Source organism: Diadema setosum, chromosome 1 (assembly GCF_964275005.1).
Source record: "Diadema setosum chromosome 1, eeDiaSeto1, whole genome shotgun sequence".
NCBI lineage: Eukaryota > Metazoa > Echinodermata > Echinoidea > Diadematoida > Diadematidae > Diadema > Diadema setosum.
This window is the reverse complement of record NC_092685.1, coordinates 35,657,026-35,676,017: the sequence shown is the minus strand read 5'-3', so window position 1 is coordinate 35,676,017 and position 18,992 is coordinate 35,657,026. Positions and strand designations below refer to the sequence as shown.

Genomic DNA, 18,992 nt, shown 5'->3' with positions numbered 1-18,992 from the left:
ATGACGTATGAGTGGACAACAATACAAAGAAAATATAAAGGATATTCAACAAAAATTCACTTTTCTAGAATGATGAAAGAGCAGTGGACCAACCGCTTTCAGAAAGCAGGGGGAATAATTGCTACCCTTAACTTATGTCAATATCAAGTTGATGGAATTTGTAATTTTTATGAAAAATGGTTTTTTGTAGTATTTTCTTTATATTTTCTTGATATTGTAGTCCACTCATACGTCATAACCTCTAGCAGTCTCCTCATCCAGCGGTTCCAACACCAAAACTTTAAAAATTCATAACTTTTGCATCGATTGTCCGATTTTCTTCAAACTTTCACTGATGTGTTCTACTAATGTTGCTGCTTTCACTCAATCCACATTGTTCTTTGGGTTTATCTTCCCTTTAATATCATCACAACCCTAGTATACTCATAGACAAAGAATAGAGTAGTAACAGACAAATTTCTCTTTACCTCCCAGGCCTAAGCAAGGCTGGATCAAGAAGATCTGGTCTATTGGTGGCTCCGATTACGAAGACGTCGGCAGACTTGTGCAGACCGTCCAACTCTGCTAACAGTTGTGATACCACCCTTTTGTATCACACGGAAGAAATAAATTTGGTTTATACAAATATACAGAGCTTGCAGCTTGAGTCTCTCTCTCAGTGTAAGTGTGTTACTTTTCTCTCTGTAACCTTTGACCATTTACTTTTAATCAATTATCTTAATACATCTGATCACTGGTAGGCTACTTTTGTCATTCCATTCATCTTTACCAAGTGAAATATAGCTGTATAAGACACATTACTAAACGACTTCCTTAATTCTGTGTGATATGAAAGGTGACAGAGGGAGGAGAGTTAACTTAACTTTCATCTTAACCCATAGCGGACAAACTGATTTTTCTATAACACACATATTCCATAGACACCTCCCCGAGTATACTTGGGACTAGTCTCCAACAGGTTAATGCTCTGTGACTAATAAAAAAAATTAATTAAAAAAAATCTACTTTCGAGAATTTTGGGGTGAGCTCAGTAGATTGGAAAGGCTATGAAAAAATAGGCATTGAACCTAATATGTTTCTCATGACCTCTGATCTACTGCATGAGATAAGACACTACAAATGGTAAGTGTTGGTGCTTTCTATAAGCAATTGTACCTGGAGAGTGAACAGAAATACTACCAAGAACTGATGCATTTTTTTTTCTTCTGGTCTAAATGACAACTGACTTTGTGAATCGTGTATAACATTCACTTCATAATCACAATGCAATATTCAGGGGTAGAAAAACTGTCTCCTCCACATGTTGCCGAGAAACCTGTCTAACCTTTAAATAATAATAAGGTCTTATTTACCCAGGGTAGCCTCTTCAGTGTTGCCACTGCTCTACCAGAGGGCCCTGCTATTATTATTACCCTAGCGTTGCCAGGTACCCATTTATACACCTGGGTCGAGAGGGACACAGTGGGTAAAATCATCTTGTCCAAGGACGTAAGCACTGGGCGGGATTCGAACTCGGGTCCTCCGATCGGGAGTCGGGAGTCTTATCCACTATGCCACAGCGCCCCCACTTAATATGCAATGTGAAATTACACGCACTAAAACAACTTTGATATAACATCCTGAACTTTGAGGCAGTTTTAGCTGAATTATTATGCATACTTTGTTCATTGCTAATGCTAATTTGTTCGTTGCCTCCTAAGTAAAGATGTTATCATTGTTAATGGGACTTTGGATCGCTTGCAGTAAGTATGGCAGATATTCTCACTTACATACTTATCTTTATCTTCAGTATTTAAATTGACATCACCAGATTTTTCAGTTTTACACCAGAGTATATCTCCACCTTGGTCCAAGTGCATAAATCATTGATTTGCAAAGATTATGGTTTACAAATGTTGAATTGCGCAGCTTGACACATTAACTCAAAAACCTTCCACACCCCTACCTGTCCATCACGCCCCCAGAGTCTCCACTCCGCCCCCTATTGGGTGCCAGCGAATCAAGCTCGTCAAAGAATATCACACATGGCGCTGCACTGCGGGCTCTAACAAACACTGAAAACAGAGAAGACATACAGCAATGAAGCATAGTCCAATGAACATGCTACATGAATAGTGAATACCTACACTAGTATATATAAATTGGCAAGATAGTAGCTGAGTTTACACACACTAAAAATTTGTTGATTCTGATACCACTCCCACGCCCAAATAATCTGTACTGGTGAAATATCCCTTTCTTGTTTCACAAGTAGCTTCTATTGCCTGACTGCACCAAACATCAGACACATTTATGTCCTACATTAAATCCAGTCCTTGCGGGAATCTGATGTGTTACACACTGACTATGATATGGAAATTATCAGGTCTTAATTAGGGGTTAACTGCATCAAACAGAGAACTGACTTCATCTTTCACACTCCAGATTTGCAGGGTATTACACTTGTAGACATTTCTAGAAACTGCACCACTGGAATCATCCAATCAAGAACTTCCTCCAGTGCCAACAGTTGCTTTGATGTATGATTGATATATTTGATGAAAATTGATGTATTACCTATTTAGAAAATAATTTTCAATATATAAATTGTGGTGGTTCAGTGAAAATTATTATGAAAAAAAAAAAATTTATACACCAGCTTCAGGGATCTGTAGCATTATGTAACTACAAAGTATCAAGTCAACATTATTTCTTGAGTAAACATCTTTTGTATCTTCCAAATAATACTCTTCCAGCATCTCTCAATGACCTAACAAGGAAAAGTAGAAATTACGCAGTGCGTAATATATGTCCCCGCCGGAAGTAGCATTTTGTAGCAAAATGTGCAATATAGGTAAAAAATCAAGGTCAAAGGTCAAAGAAGTCAAAGGTCAAAATTCTGTGTAAAAGTTTTGAAGCCCTCACCTAGTGCCATCACATAAAGCAAACGGAATCAAAATCGGGTTAGAAATGGCGAAGGAGTAGCATTTTGTAGCCAATGTACAATACAGGTCAAAAATCAAGGTCAAAGGTCAAAGAAGGCAAAGGTCAAAATTCTGTGTAAAGTTTTGAAGCCCTCACCTAGTGCCATCACATAAAGCAAACGGAATCGAAATCAGGTTAGAAATGGCGAAGGAGTAGCATTTTGTAGCCAATGTACAATACAGGTCAAAAATCAAGGTCAAAGGTCAAAGAAGGCAAAGGTCAAACTTCTGTGTAGAAGTTTTGAAGCCCTCACCTAGTGCCATCACATAAAGCAAACGGAATTGAAATCGGGTTAGAAATGGCGAAGGAGTAGCATTTTGTAGCAAAATGTACAATATAGGTCAAAAATCAAGGTCAAAGGTCAAAGAAGGCAAAGGTCAAACTTCTGTGTAGAAGTTTTGAAGCCCTCACCTAGTACCATCACATAAAGCAAACAGAATCGAAATCGGGTTAGAAATGGCGAAGGAGTAGCATTTTGTAGCAAAATGTACAATATAGGTCAAAAATCAAGGTCAAAGGTCAAAGAAGTCAAAGGTCAAAATTCTGTGTAGAAGTTTTGAAGCCCTCACCTAGTGCCATCACATAAAGCAAACGGAATCGAAATCGGGTTAGAAATGGCGAAGGAGTAGCATTTTGTAGCAAAATGTAAAATATAGGTCAAAAGTCAAGGTCAAAGGTCAAAGAAGTCAAAGGTCAAAATTCTGTGTAGAAGTTTTGAAGCCCTCACCTAGTGCCATCACATAAAGCAAACGGAATCGAAATCGGGTTAGAAATGGCGAAGGAGTAGCATTTTGTAGCAAAATGTACAATATAGGTCAAAAGTCAAGGTCAAAGGTCAAAGAAGTCAAAGGTCAAAATTCTGTGTAGAAGTTTTGAAGCCCTCACCTAGTGCCATCACATAAGGCAAACGGAATCGAAATCAGGTTAGAAATGGCGAGGAGTAGCATTTTGTAGCAAAATGTACAATATAGGTCAAAGGTCAAGGTCAAAGGTCACAACTGAAATTCTGTGTAGAGGTTTCAAAGCTCCCATGTAGTGCTATCATATAAGGCAAACAGAATCAAAATTGGCTCATAAATGACAGAGAAGTAGCAAATTTAACATTTTGATCACACACGGACGCACACACGGAAGGACGGACGGACGGACGGACGGACGGACGCACAGACACACACACGTACGGAGCCCGTTTCATAGTCCCCTGCTCGAACTCGTTCGGTGGGGACAATTAGTGCAACAGGCTAATGACATCATTAACTTCAGGCACAAGCAATCTCAACATATGGTAACTAAAGGAAGCTTACTAGATGTAGATAATTACCAATATTCAAGAACGTTTAGTGCATGCCAAATAAGTGTAATGTATTATTATCATCTTACCCTCACGAACATTTTCCTCACTCTGGCCGACATACATGTTTATCAGTTCTGGTCCTTTAACACTGAAATGGAAACATAATGATTTGTTACTGAGAGACCCTTGTCAGTTGCTAACAAGGCAGAACATGAGCAAAAACAATGTTTGTACTGATTATATCCAAGCTATTGTCATTGTTCATCTAAAAAAAGAAAAGAAAAAAAAATCACAAATCTGGGAGTCATGCATGTCTCATTGCTGGCATCCCAGTCAATGCACTGCCAAACATGATAACTAACTTTCTATACCTCAGTACTACACGTAGAATGGTACAAGTGTATGTGGAAATACACTGAGCCATTTACTAAGTTTATGGTGCAAACGATCGCAGGTTTGTGAGTGACATTACCTTTGATCTTTTCCAGACACAATTGTGCGACACAAAAACATGAAAAGGTATTTGGAACAGAGTTTTGTTATACTTTCATCAATAATTCTCTTCATTCTTTTTTCTTCTGTTCTTTTTTTGCCAATCAAGTGCCAAAGTTTCTGTCAGGGGCAATGGCAAAAAAAAAGAAAGAAAAAAAAAAGGTAAAAATAATGCAGTTTTCACTTTCATGTGTCTTGTTTTAACATGTTTTCCACATTACTAACCCCATCTTACCTAAAAATTACCATATTGAAAGGTGAGAATAACCTTTCTTCTTTAATTTTGATGTTTTGAAATTGATTGAAGAGGTGTGTTTGGGTGTTTGCCTTAAAGTCAACTGTCTATGTGTACGTATTTCTGTGGGTATCAAACTCGCATTTCAACAGACATTGATGCAAGATTTATCTTACCAGAATTTGTCAATGATGAAATAAAACAGACCCTCATAATTCTCCTTCATTGCACTGACTAAAATACATAAATAGAAATTGATTGGATTCAAGTGTTATGTGAAGCAACTCCGTTTACATATAGGGTACACAATTATGTCAAACCTCACCTGAGAAAATTGAGGGAACATTCTGTCGCAACAGCTTTGGCCAGGAGAGTCTTTCCTGTACCTGGAGGTCCATACAGCAAAACACCTGGATGACAAACAAAGCAAAATAGTGTACATGGAAAAAGTGAGGTCCCTGTATAATAGTGAACAAGTGACGCTGCACAAAGATATCACCCCTGTGATATGAAATATTCCCCCCTTACCACAAAAGCCTGATTGCTGGCTGAATATTGATTTCCTGACTACACGAATTGTAGCTTAATCATTTGATTTCTCCACACACTTAAGTTTTCCCGTGATATATAACTTGTCTCACTTCACTTCTGAAAACTAGACAGACACAATAAACCTGTTGAGGACAGGCTGATGTTGCTACAACATGTATTTCCCATACACACCTGCCCAAGTATACACATGTATAAATAGGGAATCCCAATAAGAAATAAAAGTGAACAGCTTTATTTGCAGCATGCATGCAACCGAAGAATCTCAACTGGAGGTGAACATTACTGATGAGCATAGGGCATTATGCTTTAGTGCATATATTTGCTGAAGGGCAATTCTGTGCTAGTAGGCCTATGCTAGTCATGGTTTGCAAATGTACCCTCATGGACAGCAATGAAGATGAACTCAATCATGCCAACCTTGCAATCACAAAGTCTCCTCACACTACCAAGTCTTCAAGATGCAGTCCAGTCCGAAAAAAAAAAAAAATAAAATCTGCACAGAAACACAATAAGTAAATTTACCAAATACCAGAGCAGCATATTTTCTAAAGGCTGAATAGCTTTGAATTTCCTAAGATTTTGCATGCAAAGATGGTCAATCAAAATACAGATGTCTCCACGAAATGGGGGAATGCTTCATCATGGAGACACTTAAAGGGACTATGTGATGTAAATGCATGTAAATTTGTATTGATTCATAATACCAATAAATTGATCATCACTCATGTGGCGAAAAGAATATCTTTGTGCCATATATTTTATGAGAATATTTTTACTATTTTTCTTCAGACTACTTGGATACATCTGCCAAAAAACAACGAAAACTTCAAAACCAAGATTATGCCAGTGACATTATCTGTCAATCACTGCCAAGTACTATTATGAAAGTATGATTAACAATAAACATTGGAATGCACCACTATTCCCTAGACCACACATAACTTGCATGTTTCTCTGCAATGTCTTTTGGTAATCACATTAGTATCATTTGTGTGTACTTTTCCCCCCTAGAGGCATCTCAGGACTGCTGTCGTGATGAGGAAGAAATTGACTACTTTAACCCTACAAAACCCCTTTCCATGACTGACCTGATCTTCGGAGGCCTGCTGCAAAGAGTTCTGGATGCTGTAGAGGAAGCTGAATGGTGTCCAGAATCTCTGCCTTGACATCTGATAGGCCTCCAACGTCATCCCAGCTGACGTTAGGTATCTTCAAATAGTCCATAGCAAATCAACAGCAAGTATAATTACCTTACCAAAAAGTCTGTAACTAATCTTGTTATGAACTGTTAAGCAATGATCCTACATGATTACAGCAACTGAAATGACCAAATGCTCATTTCCCTGACAAAGCAATACGACCTGTCACCAAATTGCCCTATCAAAATTGCAGATATTGGAAAAAAAAAAACCACCCACAAGATCTGTCAGTAAAGTAAGTACTGAGATGTTTGTTGGAATTTCTTCAAAATTTGACTAACATTCCTGTCTGAATTTTGAATTCTAAGAATGATCTCAAAACTTGGATTTTTTAAATTCATGAAAAATGGAAGAATTTCATGAATTTGAATAATAACAAAGTACCGTTGCAAATTGCAAGGATTAGAACCAACACTGGCTGTCAGGCAGAAGCACGACGGTCTAGAGGATAAGACACCTAGCCGGAGATCAGGAGGTCATAGGTTTGAATCCTGCCCGAGTATGTATGCCCATGATTTCTTTTGTCATGGCTACTACTTAAACATACTTAAACACTGATCAATTCAGTGCTTATTCATGTCGATGCAGGACAATTTCTATCAGTTGCAAAACTTTTTGTTACTCTTTTAGACACAATAGATATTCTTTTCATTGTTTTTTTTTTTACTACCTGCTTCATCTAAATTGTTAATGGGTTTATTTTATGGGTACTAACATGGGGAGGGAATTTTTCTTCATTGCAGAAATTCAAGGGTTGATCTATGTGTACCTCTGGAGATTTGTTTGGTCTGAAAGGGATAATGAGATATGAAGACAAGATGTCTGATGATATTAAAAGCGGTACCTTAGGTGCTCCAATGCTGTCTGCATGTGCCGACTGGAGCCGACTGAGGGCTACCTCAAAATCACTCTGGTGGATTTGGACGCCTGCAGCACATATATCCTTCTCTTCTTGTATGGACAGCTTGCTACCGACAGAACACGCCCCTACTATGCGGCCAAGAGCTGCTCGGATGGTTTGTGAATGAAGGCCTGCCAGGTCTCCAAGAACCATGCCCTACAGTGGAATCAGGGGTTACCAGATTAGATGAGGATGGGAAAAAGTTTGGTCTTGCATGGCTCTTTATGCTTAGCTATTTTGATACACCACATTGTAGTTGATATAATTTCTTTTACCTCTACAAAAATAAAATTTTTAATGTGGCATTACAATTCCATACTTATTTCATTATATTTACTTTTTTCCTTTACAATGCTGTGATAATGATAGTGTAATACAATGCATGACTGAATCCCTCTGTGATTCATGATGTACACCAGACCTGTTGTAAAGCAAGCAAATAACAGAAACAAATAAATGTGTGATAAAATATGTAGGCACTTTTGTTGCTTTCAGTGTAGAGCCACAAACTTCTGAAATGTTTTAATTCTACTTGATGGCCTGGATTATAACACATTACCATCACAAAAGGCCCAGGGCCTTTGAGGTAGCTTTATTTCTGAGATTGTGCTGGGAGACTTACGGCAGTTCTCTTGGCAATGTGGGGAATCTCAACATCTGCTGCCATTGATAGGGGTTCACACAGGGCCTGCATGACTTCACAGCGCTCCTGCTCATTCAAGACCTGACAGGAAGAAAATTGATGCATTGTTTGTGTGTGCATTGGTAAATAATGATACAACATTGTCAGTGGGCAAAACAAATAACACTGATGGTGATGATGGTATCACAATTGTTCACAGGCACCTACGCACAATCTGTAGGAGTGCAGCGTTAACTTTGCCATCACAAAAGTACTATCATCATACCAGCTCATTTACTCATTACAGACAAGTAAGGCCCTGTTCACAATACATGTGGCACAGTCTCATACACCAGTTTAGGAACTCTCTGTTTGAACCCCTACCCCCTCCACTTTTCACTCATGCTGTTATTTTACTCTTTTAGTATTCTTTACCCTCATTCATTCAAGTGTACGGCACATTATGCCTACTGATACCATTTGCCGACTATTGCTAGTCACCTGGGGTGAACCACAAAGGGTCAGCATCATTTGCCCGTTTCTTGTGGTGGTAGGTAGGTGGACCACTTCACTAGATTAGCACCCTGCTCTTTGCAATGAATGAATGAAGAGGGATCTTTTACGTGTATGAGTCTAATTCACACACGGAACTTCCATTTAATGTCCTGTCCAAGGGATGGAGTGTTTTGCCTCTTACTAGAATGGACGAGAATAATGCTTCTACCCAACATTGCTCAGTGAGACTCGGGAATCGAACCCGGGCCCTTTGGATCTGGAGGCAGATATGCTTCCAAATAAGCCAAATCACCACTCTTTGTGTTGTTCCTGATCTTGTTTTTGATGTTGCCTCCCTATTCATCTTTTATCCTTCACAGGTTGCCCTCTATGACCCCTAGATCATCACTGGCCCTACCTTTCCCTTTGTTTGCTCACCCTTTTGCTGTAATACCCCACCCTTTAATACCTCTTTGGTCCCTGCCTTTGACTCCTAATGTACCCCTACCATATTGTTTTCTTTGTTCTGTGTCCCTAGCCCTTCCCAGACAATACATGCTGTGTGTAGTCCACACAATGTGTTTGCTTGCCCATGTTTGTCATTTTGCCCCTGACAAAGATTCTGCTAGGATTGAAAGCTCTGACCCCTTTTGACTCGAAGCATTGAAACAGGGATATTACACCATCAAAGTTACTGTTCAAATCTCAACATTTTTAGGATGTATCAATTTGTGCTGCTATGCTCATTGCATTGTTGTTAGTGCATCTGTTCAAGCTTTTTATCTTTTTTTTTTTTTTTTTTTTTTTACATGTATACATTGTTGTTGTTCTTCTTCCGCAGAAGTGCATCCTTCATGGCTGAAGATCAGCGCACTGCACTGTTGGAATATTAAACTTATCTATCTGTAAACAGTGGGATAATGCCTCATATAAGAAACTTTACAGTATGAAACAACAACAACCTTCTGAATAGATCCAAGACACAATCGCCTATCATAACAATCAACATGTGACACATTCCTAACGAAAATGTTTCATAAAATAGCAAAGAATATGGTTATAATAGGAAGAAATTTCTACTATAACAGAAAAAACAACAACAGACAAGCACTAAGAGAAGAATTGATTCAGACCTCCATCTGTAGGTGATGCAGGAAGCATGCCTGGACATTGACAGCCACTTGCTTGGTTGATGGGGCTGTGGCTACCACCACCATGGGCCACTCTGGGTATAAGGTGTGCAGACTGTTGATGGTCTCTTTCAGGTAAGCGGCAACACGGGTGTCTGCATGTTTGGCAAGAATTCCTATGTGAGCTGGTACATAATTGTACTTATAAGATTGTAAGCTTACAAGAATGAACACCAAGGTGTGCAGTATGTGCAGTTTATATCACCACATTATACACACTTCCTTCCCAAACAACTGTTAGGAATTTTTTTTTTTTTTTCATACAGACTTGTACCTTAAATCAGTCTGTCGACTACTGACTACAAGCTAACACATGGAACGCCATAGTGCCAGTGGCTTAATATGAGCAATGCAGACCTCCAATTCAACTCTGCAATTTGTTCTATCTTACAGATAATGAAACACCTTTCCATGCTAAATCCTGAGACAGTCTAATTCAGATCAATATTTCTTGTGGATACATTTGTCCCACTGGTGCACTACGGGATGGAATATAGTGCAGGCAAACAGCACACGTCTCAGGTAGGGTTCCTGTCTTTGAAGTCCACCAACTTTCCATTCTTACTCACTGCAGTCAGCTTGAAATATAACAAATATGTAAGGCAAAAACAAAAAAGGAGGAAACAAGTTATAACTTAAAAGTATAGTTGAATAGTTGTTTGATCATTAATCACATTGTGCTTGTAATCTCACCCGGCACAGGGAACTTCCACTTCCCCAGGTAACTAGGCATTCACCATTACCAAGCCATACATGTAGCAATGATATAATTTGAATATATATCACCCACTGATATGCTTACACTACTCATTAGGCACTTTGGCTGTGACACTGCAAAAGAAATCAAAGGGGTTTAAACTAAGATGAGAATCCTTAAAACCTTACGGGGTGTACTCCAGCCTAGTGTGATACAGGTGGGGCAGGGGAGGGCATACTTACCATCACCGGAACCATCACGATCCTTGCCCACTGCCTGAAGATTTCTCATCATCACAATGCAGGGAACACTCATGCCAGCTGTAATACAGACACAGTAGACAATAAATCTATTACAATTCACAAAAAGAAAGACATTGTCATTTAATTGGTACATCCTACTAAACCTACGTCAGAAATTTTTTTAATGGCATGAGGAATCAAAGCGTAAATTTTTAGTCTTTAATACCAAATACCAACAACATCTTCTGTGGCATATTTCAAAGAGCTCTGGAAGCTCCTGTTCCTTGTCTCTGCAAGTTCACACACTGTTTTCTGAAAAAATAAATAATTTATTTTTTTAAATTAATTTATAAATTATTTATCCTTACTTTATGATCCTTAAACACACTTGTGCCATTTCACATGAAGGATCTACAAATCAAACTTGTTCACATATCTTCTAATCAAAATGAGCACAGTATACCAAAACAATGACAACAATCAACTACTGCTGTATTGATATGAATTCATGATATGAATAGTCTCTTAATGTTGGAATGAATCATCCCACAAAAAGTTTGGAGGAGGGTGAAAAAACATCTAACACTGTCTTCATCTTAATATTTAAACATATCAATTTTCATTGTTAATGTCATATATTTTAAATCTATCAATCCTTAGTGAACACACTTCTTGATCTAGCAATGTCGTAAGCTCCAGAATTACAAGAAGTTTGGATACATAAAAATTGTATTTTACTATGCTTTTAAAAGAGAAACTGCACCTTTGAAGAAGGTGTTTCTGATCTTGGCCTCAGTGGCTGCAGAAGTGTCAGCCATGAGGTCATAGCAGTTGACATTAACACAGTGTAGATTGAGCTGACGACAAACAGACTTGACTACAGTAGCTTTCCCACATCCAGCAGGCCCTGTTAGGAGGATGGAGGCAGGAAGTCTGTCGCACTGTGACCTAATGAAGGCAGTGGACACAAACACATAACAATTGCTGAAAAGTGAACCCGAATACTTGGATAACAGTCATCTAAATAGTTTGAGCAATTATGGTATGCTCGCATTAGAGATTCTGAACAAAAGCTTTGAAGTTTCTAGCCATTATCATTCAGGACACAGAATTGAAAAAAAAACAACAAAGAAATTCCCTTTTGTATTCGAAACCAGGCTGTTATTTTGAAAAGATAGTTATACATCATAAGTGTGCACAAGTGAGATATCATCCAAAGATATAACAAATGAACTGATATCCTCGTACTGATTTATATTTTCAGAGGGAGACTCACATAAATTACATTTTATGAAATGAGTGCATGCAATCAAGAATATTCCTACCGGTATGCATCATCGGATCACCAGAGTGTTTAGAATGCTAAAACTATTGTGAATGGTACTAAGTCATCAAATATGGCATCCTAAATGTATAATAAATGGCAGTTTTGATCATGATCACATTATGAAAAATAAATGCAAATAATGAATAAAAATAACAGAAATATGATCTGTCTTGAAATCCTACAAGTATTCCATCACTTTTGCAATTCTTTTACAAAAACTCAAGAAAAGCTCTTTCAGGAACATTTCAAATTGATTACACTCCGTGAATTCCAAGAATAAAAAAAGGAGTATGCAAACAATATATTGGCACATCATCAGGACTTATCTCTGAAGAATCCATGGAAGACTACACTAAATGATTTTAGGCATTCCATTTGCTATCGATATAAGGATATTTGACATAAACATGAGATCAGATAGAAAGACATGAACTGCTTTAATGAGCTCAATGAGCTCATCACATACAATGTACTAAGTCCATACTGGTGTGAAGTATTCCACTTAATACCATCGTGATTAAGTTATATGTTGTTTGCAAAACATATCATAATTTCAACTACCATGGTACATTTACACCATCAGCCATGAACCAAGTTACCAAAGAGTGATTTACAAACCTTCCAAACAGGAACGGTAGAATGAGCTGCTCAAGCTGGAAGGTGTATTTTCTGATTCCTGCGGGAACCGGAGAGGCCCACACAGGATCTAATTTGCTGTTTAGGTAGACATCAGAGGTGATGGGGATGTAGCTGGGCTTTAGTCCCTCCTGTTGACACAATGCAGGGAGTGGAGTCAATCTTTGAAAATCACACCTTTCTGGGTAAATCTTGTATGCGACTTGCAGGGAACACTGGCTGCTACCCGGAGGTCCCTGCAGATGACAGTATCTAACATTTATCTTGCCCGTAGTTGCTCAGAGGTGCACATGCAAGTCCTATTTACCCACAGCCAAGTTTAGGCACTGTCACACCTTTCCAGGCAAGCTATGCAGGCTTGTTTTGTGTAGGGATTTTCCAGCATGCAGAATAATTTTCTGCAGGCGGACAAGGATTTGGGCGAGTTTTGCATGCGTCAAACCTGCTGGATGCGTGCTACTTACATTCTACTTGATTATATTCCATGTGACCCGAGAGTCAGGTGAGTGGGTGGCGTGTGAGAGCTTTGAAACTGATCCATCTTTAGTTATGGACAACATGTAAAGTACCTGTGTTACAACTGTGTGTTACCTGCACTGGGGCTGCCTGCGAGGTGCAGCCACTACGGCCCTCCTACTAGTGTTCTGCATGGACCTCTGTGGGCAATCCGCCATGACTCACATGGAACAAGTTTTTAGCATGCTCAAGGTCCTGTCACACCTTTCCAGGCCAGCCTTCCTTGTGATTTGAGGGGAACATTTTTTTGCTGGAAACGTGTATCATCTGCGGGCATTCAATGAGCATACAGAATTTATACCGGCAAGGAACGGTGTAGATACTGCCAACATCTGTGTTGCTGGTCAGTTCTGCGGACATGAAGCAAGGTATACAAGCAAATAGCACGCATGCTCAGGGTCAGTTACTGCCTTTCTGCTGGTTAGTCGAGGACCTCTGCCATATAAATTGTCCTTAAGAGGGATTCCTTCACTGAGGTGTCAGCCCTCACATGCCTCTCACATGCCTGACATGCAGGTCACACGGAATACACACAAGGACAATGTAAGTAGTACGCGTCCAGCAGGTAAGATGCATGCAAAACTCACCTAAATTTTTTGTCCGCCAGCAGAAATTGTCCTGCATGCTGAAAAATCCCTATGCGGAACAACCCCACGCAGCTTGCCTGGAAAGGTGTGACAGTGCCTATTAAACTTGGCTGCAGGTAAATAGGACTTGCATGTGCACCTCCAAGTACGGTAACTATGGGCGAGATATGCGCTAGGTACTGTCATCTGCACAGACCTCCAGGTAGCAACAAGTGTTCCCCACAAGTCACATGCAAAGTTTGCCCAGAAAGGTGTGACAGGGCCATAAGATACCATATTCAGGGCTAGACATTCGTGATGACCCAGCATTAATTTTACACCTACTCTTTGTATGCGCTGGTAATCGTATCGGGGCAATTACCCCCTGAGGGCAATTACCCCCCGGCTAAATACTGGTTAGTGGTAAGGTTAGAGTAAAGATTAGGGTTAGTGTTAGATTTAGGGTTAGGAGTTTGGGTTAGGGTTAGGATTAGGTTTAGGATTAGGATTAGGATTAGGATTAGGGCCGGGGAAGGGTCCATGGTAATTGCCCAGGGGGTAATTGCCCAGGGGGTAATTGCCCTAGACCCCTGGTAATGCATTTGTGAAAATAGTAAGTGAATGATTCATTGATCCTGCTGAAAATTGTTCATCTGCTACAGGTTTCTGACCAAAAAAAAAAAAAAAAATAGAGAACATGCCAAGTACCTGATACACAGATGTATGCAGGGAGCTTGCAAGATATGATACAGCCCCAATGACAGGTGGCACAATTTTGGAGATGTAGAAAAAGACGTTTGGTAAGCGCTGGCCTCCTCCTTCTCCAACATCCTGAGTATATTCAGGAAACTCTTTGGTACTCACTCCAAAGACATCCCCAGTGGAGATGAGCCTAAAGAAAGTAACAAGAAAATCCACTTATTGTATGTTCTGTGCAGATTCCATATGAGCATTTAATATTACAGCACCCTCAGAGATAAAGATCTGCTTTTAACCCATTGAGGACAGACTAATTTTGCTATAACACACATTTCCCATAGATACCTGCCCGAGTATTCTTGGGACTTGTCTTCAACAGGTTAAGAAACATTTGCCGATTGGCTATAGAATGGCAATATAATACAGCTTGGTCAGATATTTGAAGTAACAGGAGTTACAATCTTATAGACAAGCAGTGAAAGATTAAACTGAATACTTTGCCATACATGATAATCACTAAAACCATCTACAGCAGCATGTTATTTGAGCAATAGTTTCTTCACTGCATGGATTGTTCGAGGATGTCTACTATTTCCTCCTTAGAAAGCAGTTGGGAATACAGTACATTTTGACCTCCATTATCCAGCCTCCTTTTATCCGGAAATCTCTATTATCTGGACGCCTTCACACAGTGAAGGACTTTTTTTTTTTCATCCAAAAATTGAGAAAAAACAGTGACTTTCATAGATCTATTTCACTAATTTCATGAGATGTGCATGATACATGTAGGTTTCTCAATATCTAATGAGGTAAAACATGTATGATTTTCACATTAAGATATACTTTATTTTTGTGAAGAAGGGACTACAATTTTGCGCAGGCTAGCATAGATTACACCACCGCTGCGGGGTACACTACCTGCCTAGCTGCCAGTGCAGTGGGACGGCAGCTTGGACGGCAGCTATCATATATCCGGCCAATTCGCTTATCCGGATGAGCGCTGGTCCCGACATGGCCGGATAATCGAGGTCGAAATGTATATTTTTTCCATGGTTCATATGTTTTACAGCAGAGTTTCATACTCTTTATGTTTAGATTTTGTGAAGTGTCACATTGGCATTTCTAACACACCTTGTTGTTGAGAAGTACTTCTTGATAGCATCATCAAACTGACTGGTCATGGGGTAGTGAGGTGATTTGATCAAAGACAGATGGACAGCCCCAGCCAGTGGTGGCTTGCAGCTTGTGGTGATGCTTCGTGAGGTGGTCAGGATGCTAGAGTACTCTTCTAATTCAACACTGGCAAGCTGGGGGGGGGGGGAGTGGAGAACATCCCAAAACCCAAGAGAACATTTCAAAACATGTCTTAAGTCATGTCGATGATGTAGGGTGTTGAAAACTGACACAGCCATCAACTTTGGTTTCATAATTGTCAAACAAGGAATAATATTCAGAGTTCTGTGAAGATGCATGGTCAAGAATTTGAAAGGCAAAAATTTTAGCAAATCATGACAGCTCATTGCAGGGTCAAAAATACAAGATTATGTAATACATATAATAGATCCTCTGCAGCTGACCATTATTTTTAGTTCAAAACATTGGGAATATTTTGGGCTTGGAAGCAACCAATCAGTTCTTGTGGTTATAAAAATCCAATCCTGCATCATTTATTTAGAAAGGAGATCCTAATGACTTGCAAGATTGTAAAATGAGTGGATTTTGCTGAAACATCCAAATGCAAAATCTTGTGTCATCTCAAAATGAGTGATCTTACCAAAGTTGCCAGTCTTCCTGATTCCGCAAGAGGCTCCAAGAAATATTCATTATTTGTTCAACTTCATAAATATACATATCCTAACGAAAAGAATATAAAAACCTCCCTGATTCTGTTATTACTTTTACTTACTGAGATGGATTGAGTACATAAAGTTACCACAACACAAGTATCTTCTAAAAGCTGTTTGGAAAGCCCCTGATTTTGATGGGTGAATGTTGGCAGCCTAGTCTAGGGAAGTGACTGCCGGGACAGTGACAATAATCACTACCAGGTAAATATTAATGACACATTGTTACTGCCCAAATCAGAAATGAAACAAAATAAGTTTAAAGACAAGAGAGCGCACTACACAATGACAGGAATAACTGTATGAATATCAGTCATGATAAACTACCCTCAACAGTCAAAGTAGTATTACCTTTATAGTAACCATTGCTTCTGGCTGTATGAGTTGTGACGGCTGATCTTGAAGGTTAAACCACAACTGTGGAGACATAGCTACAGTTCTGTCTTCCACAACAAACTCGATCAACTCGTTTCTCCCAAATGGAACATGGGCCCCATATCGCTTGCTCTTTTTGTCCTCAGACACAAAGAAGCGTTGATTAACCACATAGACCTGGGCAAGATGGCTCCGCTGCTGCATTAGCTGTGGAGAAATAGTCTGCTCTGCGATTGTTTCTTCCTGTTTACATACCATATCCTGATGTCCCATATCAGATGCATTCCTCTTTTGAATGGGTGTGCCGCTAGACACAGATTCATGGGGAGAAAATGGCAGGGGTGGTTTAGATGACCCCTGCGGAAAGCTTTTTGGAGTTGAAGTTTGAATGAGATCATGAATTTTTGGTATGGGTGGTATTGCCGGAGGCTTACTTGCAGAGACATCTTCATTGGATGCATCGATGTCAGCTGTATCTTCTTGAATTCTTTCTCCTGTCTCTTCTTGAGGCACACCAGTCATTGTTACAACCACCCAGCTGCCATTGTAGGCATGAAGTCTGTCCATTGTTGCTTTTGTCACACCAACTCTGTATGCAATTTCACATTGCTCCTCAACAAACATATGATTTGCTTTCCCAAATGCTTGGGTGTGAGCAGACAATGTTGGCATTAGTAGTGGCTTCAGAGTCAAATGCCGAGGATTTCTACTCTGCGTCATTATATTAGCTTGAGAAGCAGGTGGAGTACTACTCAGGGTACAGGTTTCACAGCCCACAGCTTTTTCCAGCAGCCCAATGGCAAAATCAGACATTATTCGTGGCTCAGGAAGTTGAACATGAAACAAATCCAGGTTGCCATTTGCCTCATCCTTTCTATCATCATCACTTTCTTGGGAGCTAGGTCCTCTGTCTGGGCTCATGGTGTTGGAGATGTCTGTGATAACAATTGCTGTGTTTACTGATATGATACCCTGCATCACAGGCTCACATTCAAGGGCGATCAAATCAGCATAGTTAGCCAGGCTGTAGGCTTCATCCTCACTGAAGACCGGAATAACTGGAGCCAGGAACCTGTCATGGGCCCTTACCAGCACCTTCTGCTGGCATGCTGAAACGAGAAGCCCAGTGCTGAAAAGCCTCTTCTTTGACCAGTCGTAGCAGCGAGTGGTTCTTGCTCCAAACACAACTTTGGCCAGAGGAAATGCTTTCACTGGTCTGATGTACACATCCTCATGGTCCAATATCTTGTAGTGCTTGTGAAAATTTTCAGTTGTGAATAGCGCAACAGTGTCTGGGCATTCTGGAACTTGTGATAATGAAACTGACTTCCTTACCAGGGAATCATCTAATATCTGCAAACAGACAAACAATTCCCTATCCTCTGAGGTTGAACTTTCATTTTCTGTGATGAGTGACACAATTGCATAATTATCCAGTTTATCACCAAGAAATTGGCTAGATGCACTCCTTGATATCCCTAGGTGAAGAGGATTGTGGTCGACTGGAAAGTTGAAACGGGAAAATTTTGCATGAGTTCTTGTTATTGGGAAGTTCATGAATGCTGCCATGTTGAAGCTGTTGAAGTGACCTGCTACTACTAGTAGAAATTTGCAGACGAGAACCGTGTCAGTAGTTCGACTAGGGCAGTAGAAGAGCCATAATATTGCCAGGCCATCTGACCATGCTGTTTTAAGCCTGTAGACTGTCACCAACCTGTCAACAGCAAATGTCTAACGTTAAATGCAGAACCGCTTAGTGTTGATATAAGTTTACTTAGACTAAAGTTACCAGTCCAGAGTTTTACTTTTAACTAATTAGACCTATATAGCATGATGATTTTCTTGCAGGTGTACCTTACATTACAAGAATACAACAACACTGTCACTCACTGTCAGAATCTAGTAATCAAAGTACACAAACTGACTCGATCTTCTAACATAAATAGATAGGTAATGAATGTAAGAATAAACCGTGATGACATTCACAATAAATGCCTTCACAATAGGCAGCCTTCATAACCATAATGATAACCTTCCATTCATTTCCAGTGGACTGGCGCTGGAGAAGTCAGAAGAGGCAGCAAAGCTCATGTACACAGACTATAGTATTGGACATGACATCGTACATCTGGCATGAACTGTGATG

The 18,992-nt window shown here is 39.7% G+C and overlaps 1 protein-coding gene across 1 annotated transcript in view; it reads right to left on the bottom strand.

Moving 5' to 3' along the window:
• Positions 1 to 18,415, bottom strand: part of LOC140230011 (peroxisomal ATPase PEX6-like) — a 23,060-nt gene extending 4,645 nt beyond the window's left edge. The window contains exons 1-14 of the mRNA XM_072310222.1: positions 16,823 to 18,415; positions 15,759 to 15,934; positions 14,637 to 14,820; positions 12,829 to 12,977; positions 11,647 to 11,831; positions 10,884 to 10,961; positions 9,888 to 10,039; positions 8,260 to 8,361; positions 7,581 to 7,793; positions 6,626 to 6,746; positions 5,311 to 5,395; positions 4,345 to 4,406; positions 1,946 to 2,054; positions 468 to 584 (exon numbers count right to left, since the gene is read on the bottom strand). Coding sequence (XP_072166323.1) covers positions 468 to 584; positions 1,946 to 2,054; positions 4,345 to 4,406; positions 5,311 to 5,395; positions 6,626 to 6,746; positions 7,581 to 7,793; positions 8,260 to 8,361; positions 9,888 to 10,039; positions 10,884 to 10,961; positions 11,647 to 11,831; positions 12,829 to 12,977; positions 14,637 to 14,820; positions 15,759 to 15,934; positions 16,823 to 18,415 — 3,326 coding nt within the window. The remainder of the gene's footprint in view (positions 1 to 467; positions 585 to 1,945; positions 2,055 to 4,344; positions 4,407 to 5,310; positions 5,396 to 6,625; positions 6,747 to 7,580; positions 7,794 to 8,259; positions 8,362 to 9,887; positions 10,040 to 10,883; positions 10,962 to 11,646; positions 11,832 to 12,828; positions 12,978 to 14,636; positions 14,821 to 15,758; positions 15,935 to 16,822) is intronic.
• Between the last annotated feature and the right edge of the window lie 577 nt (positions 18,416 to 18,992).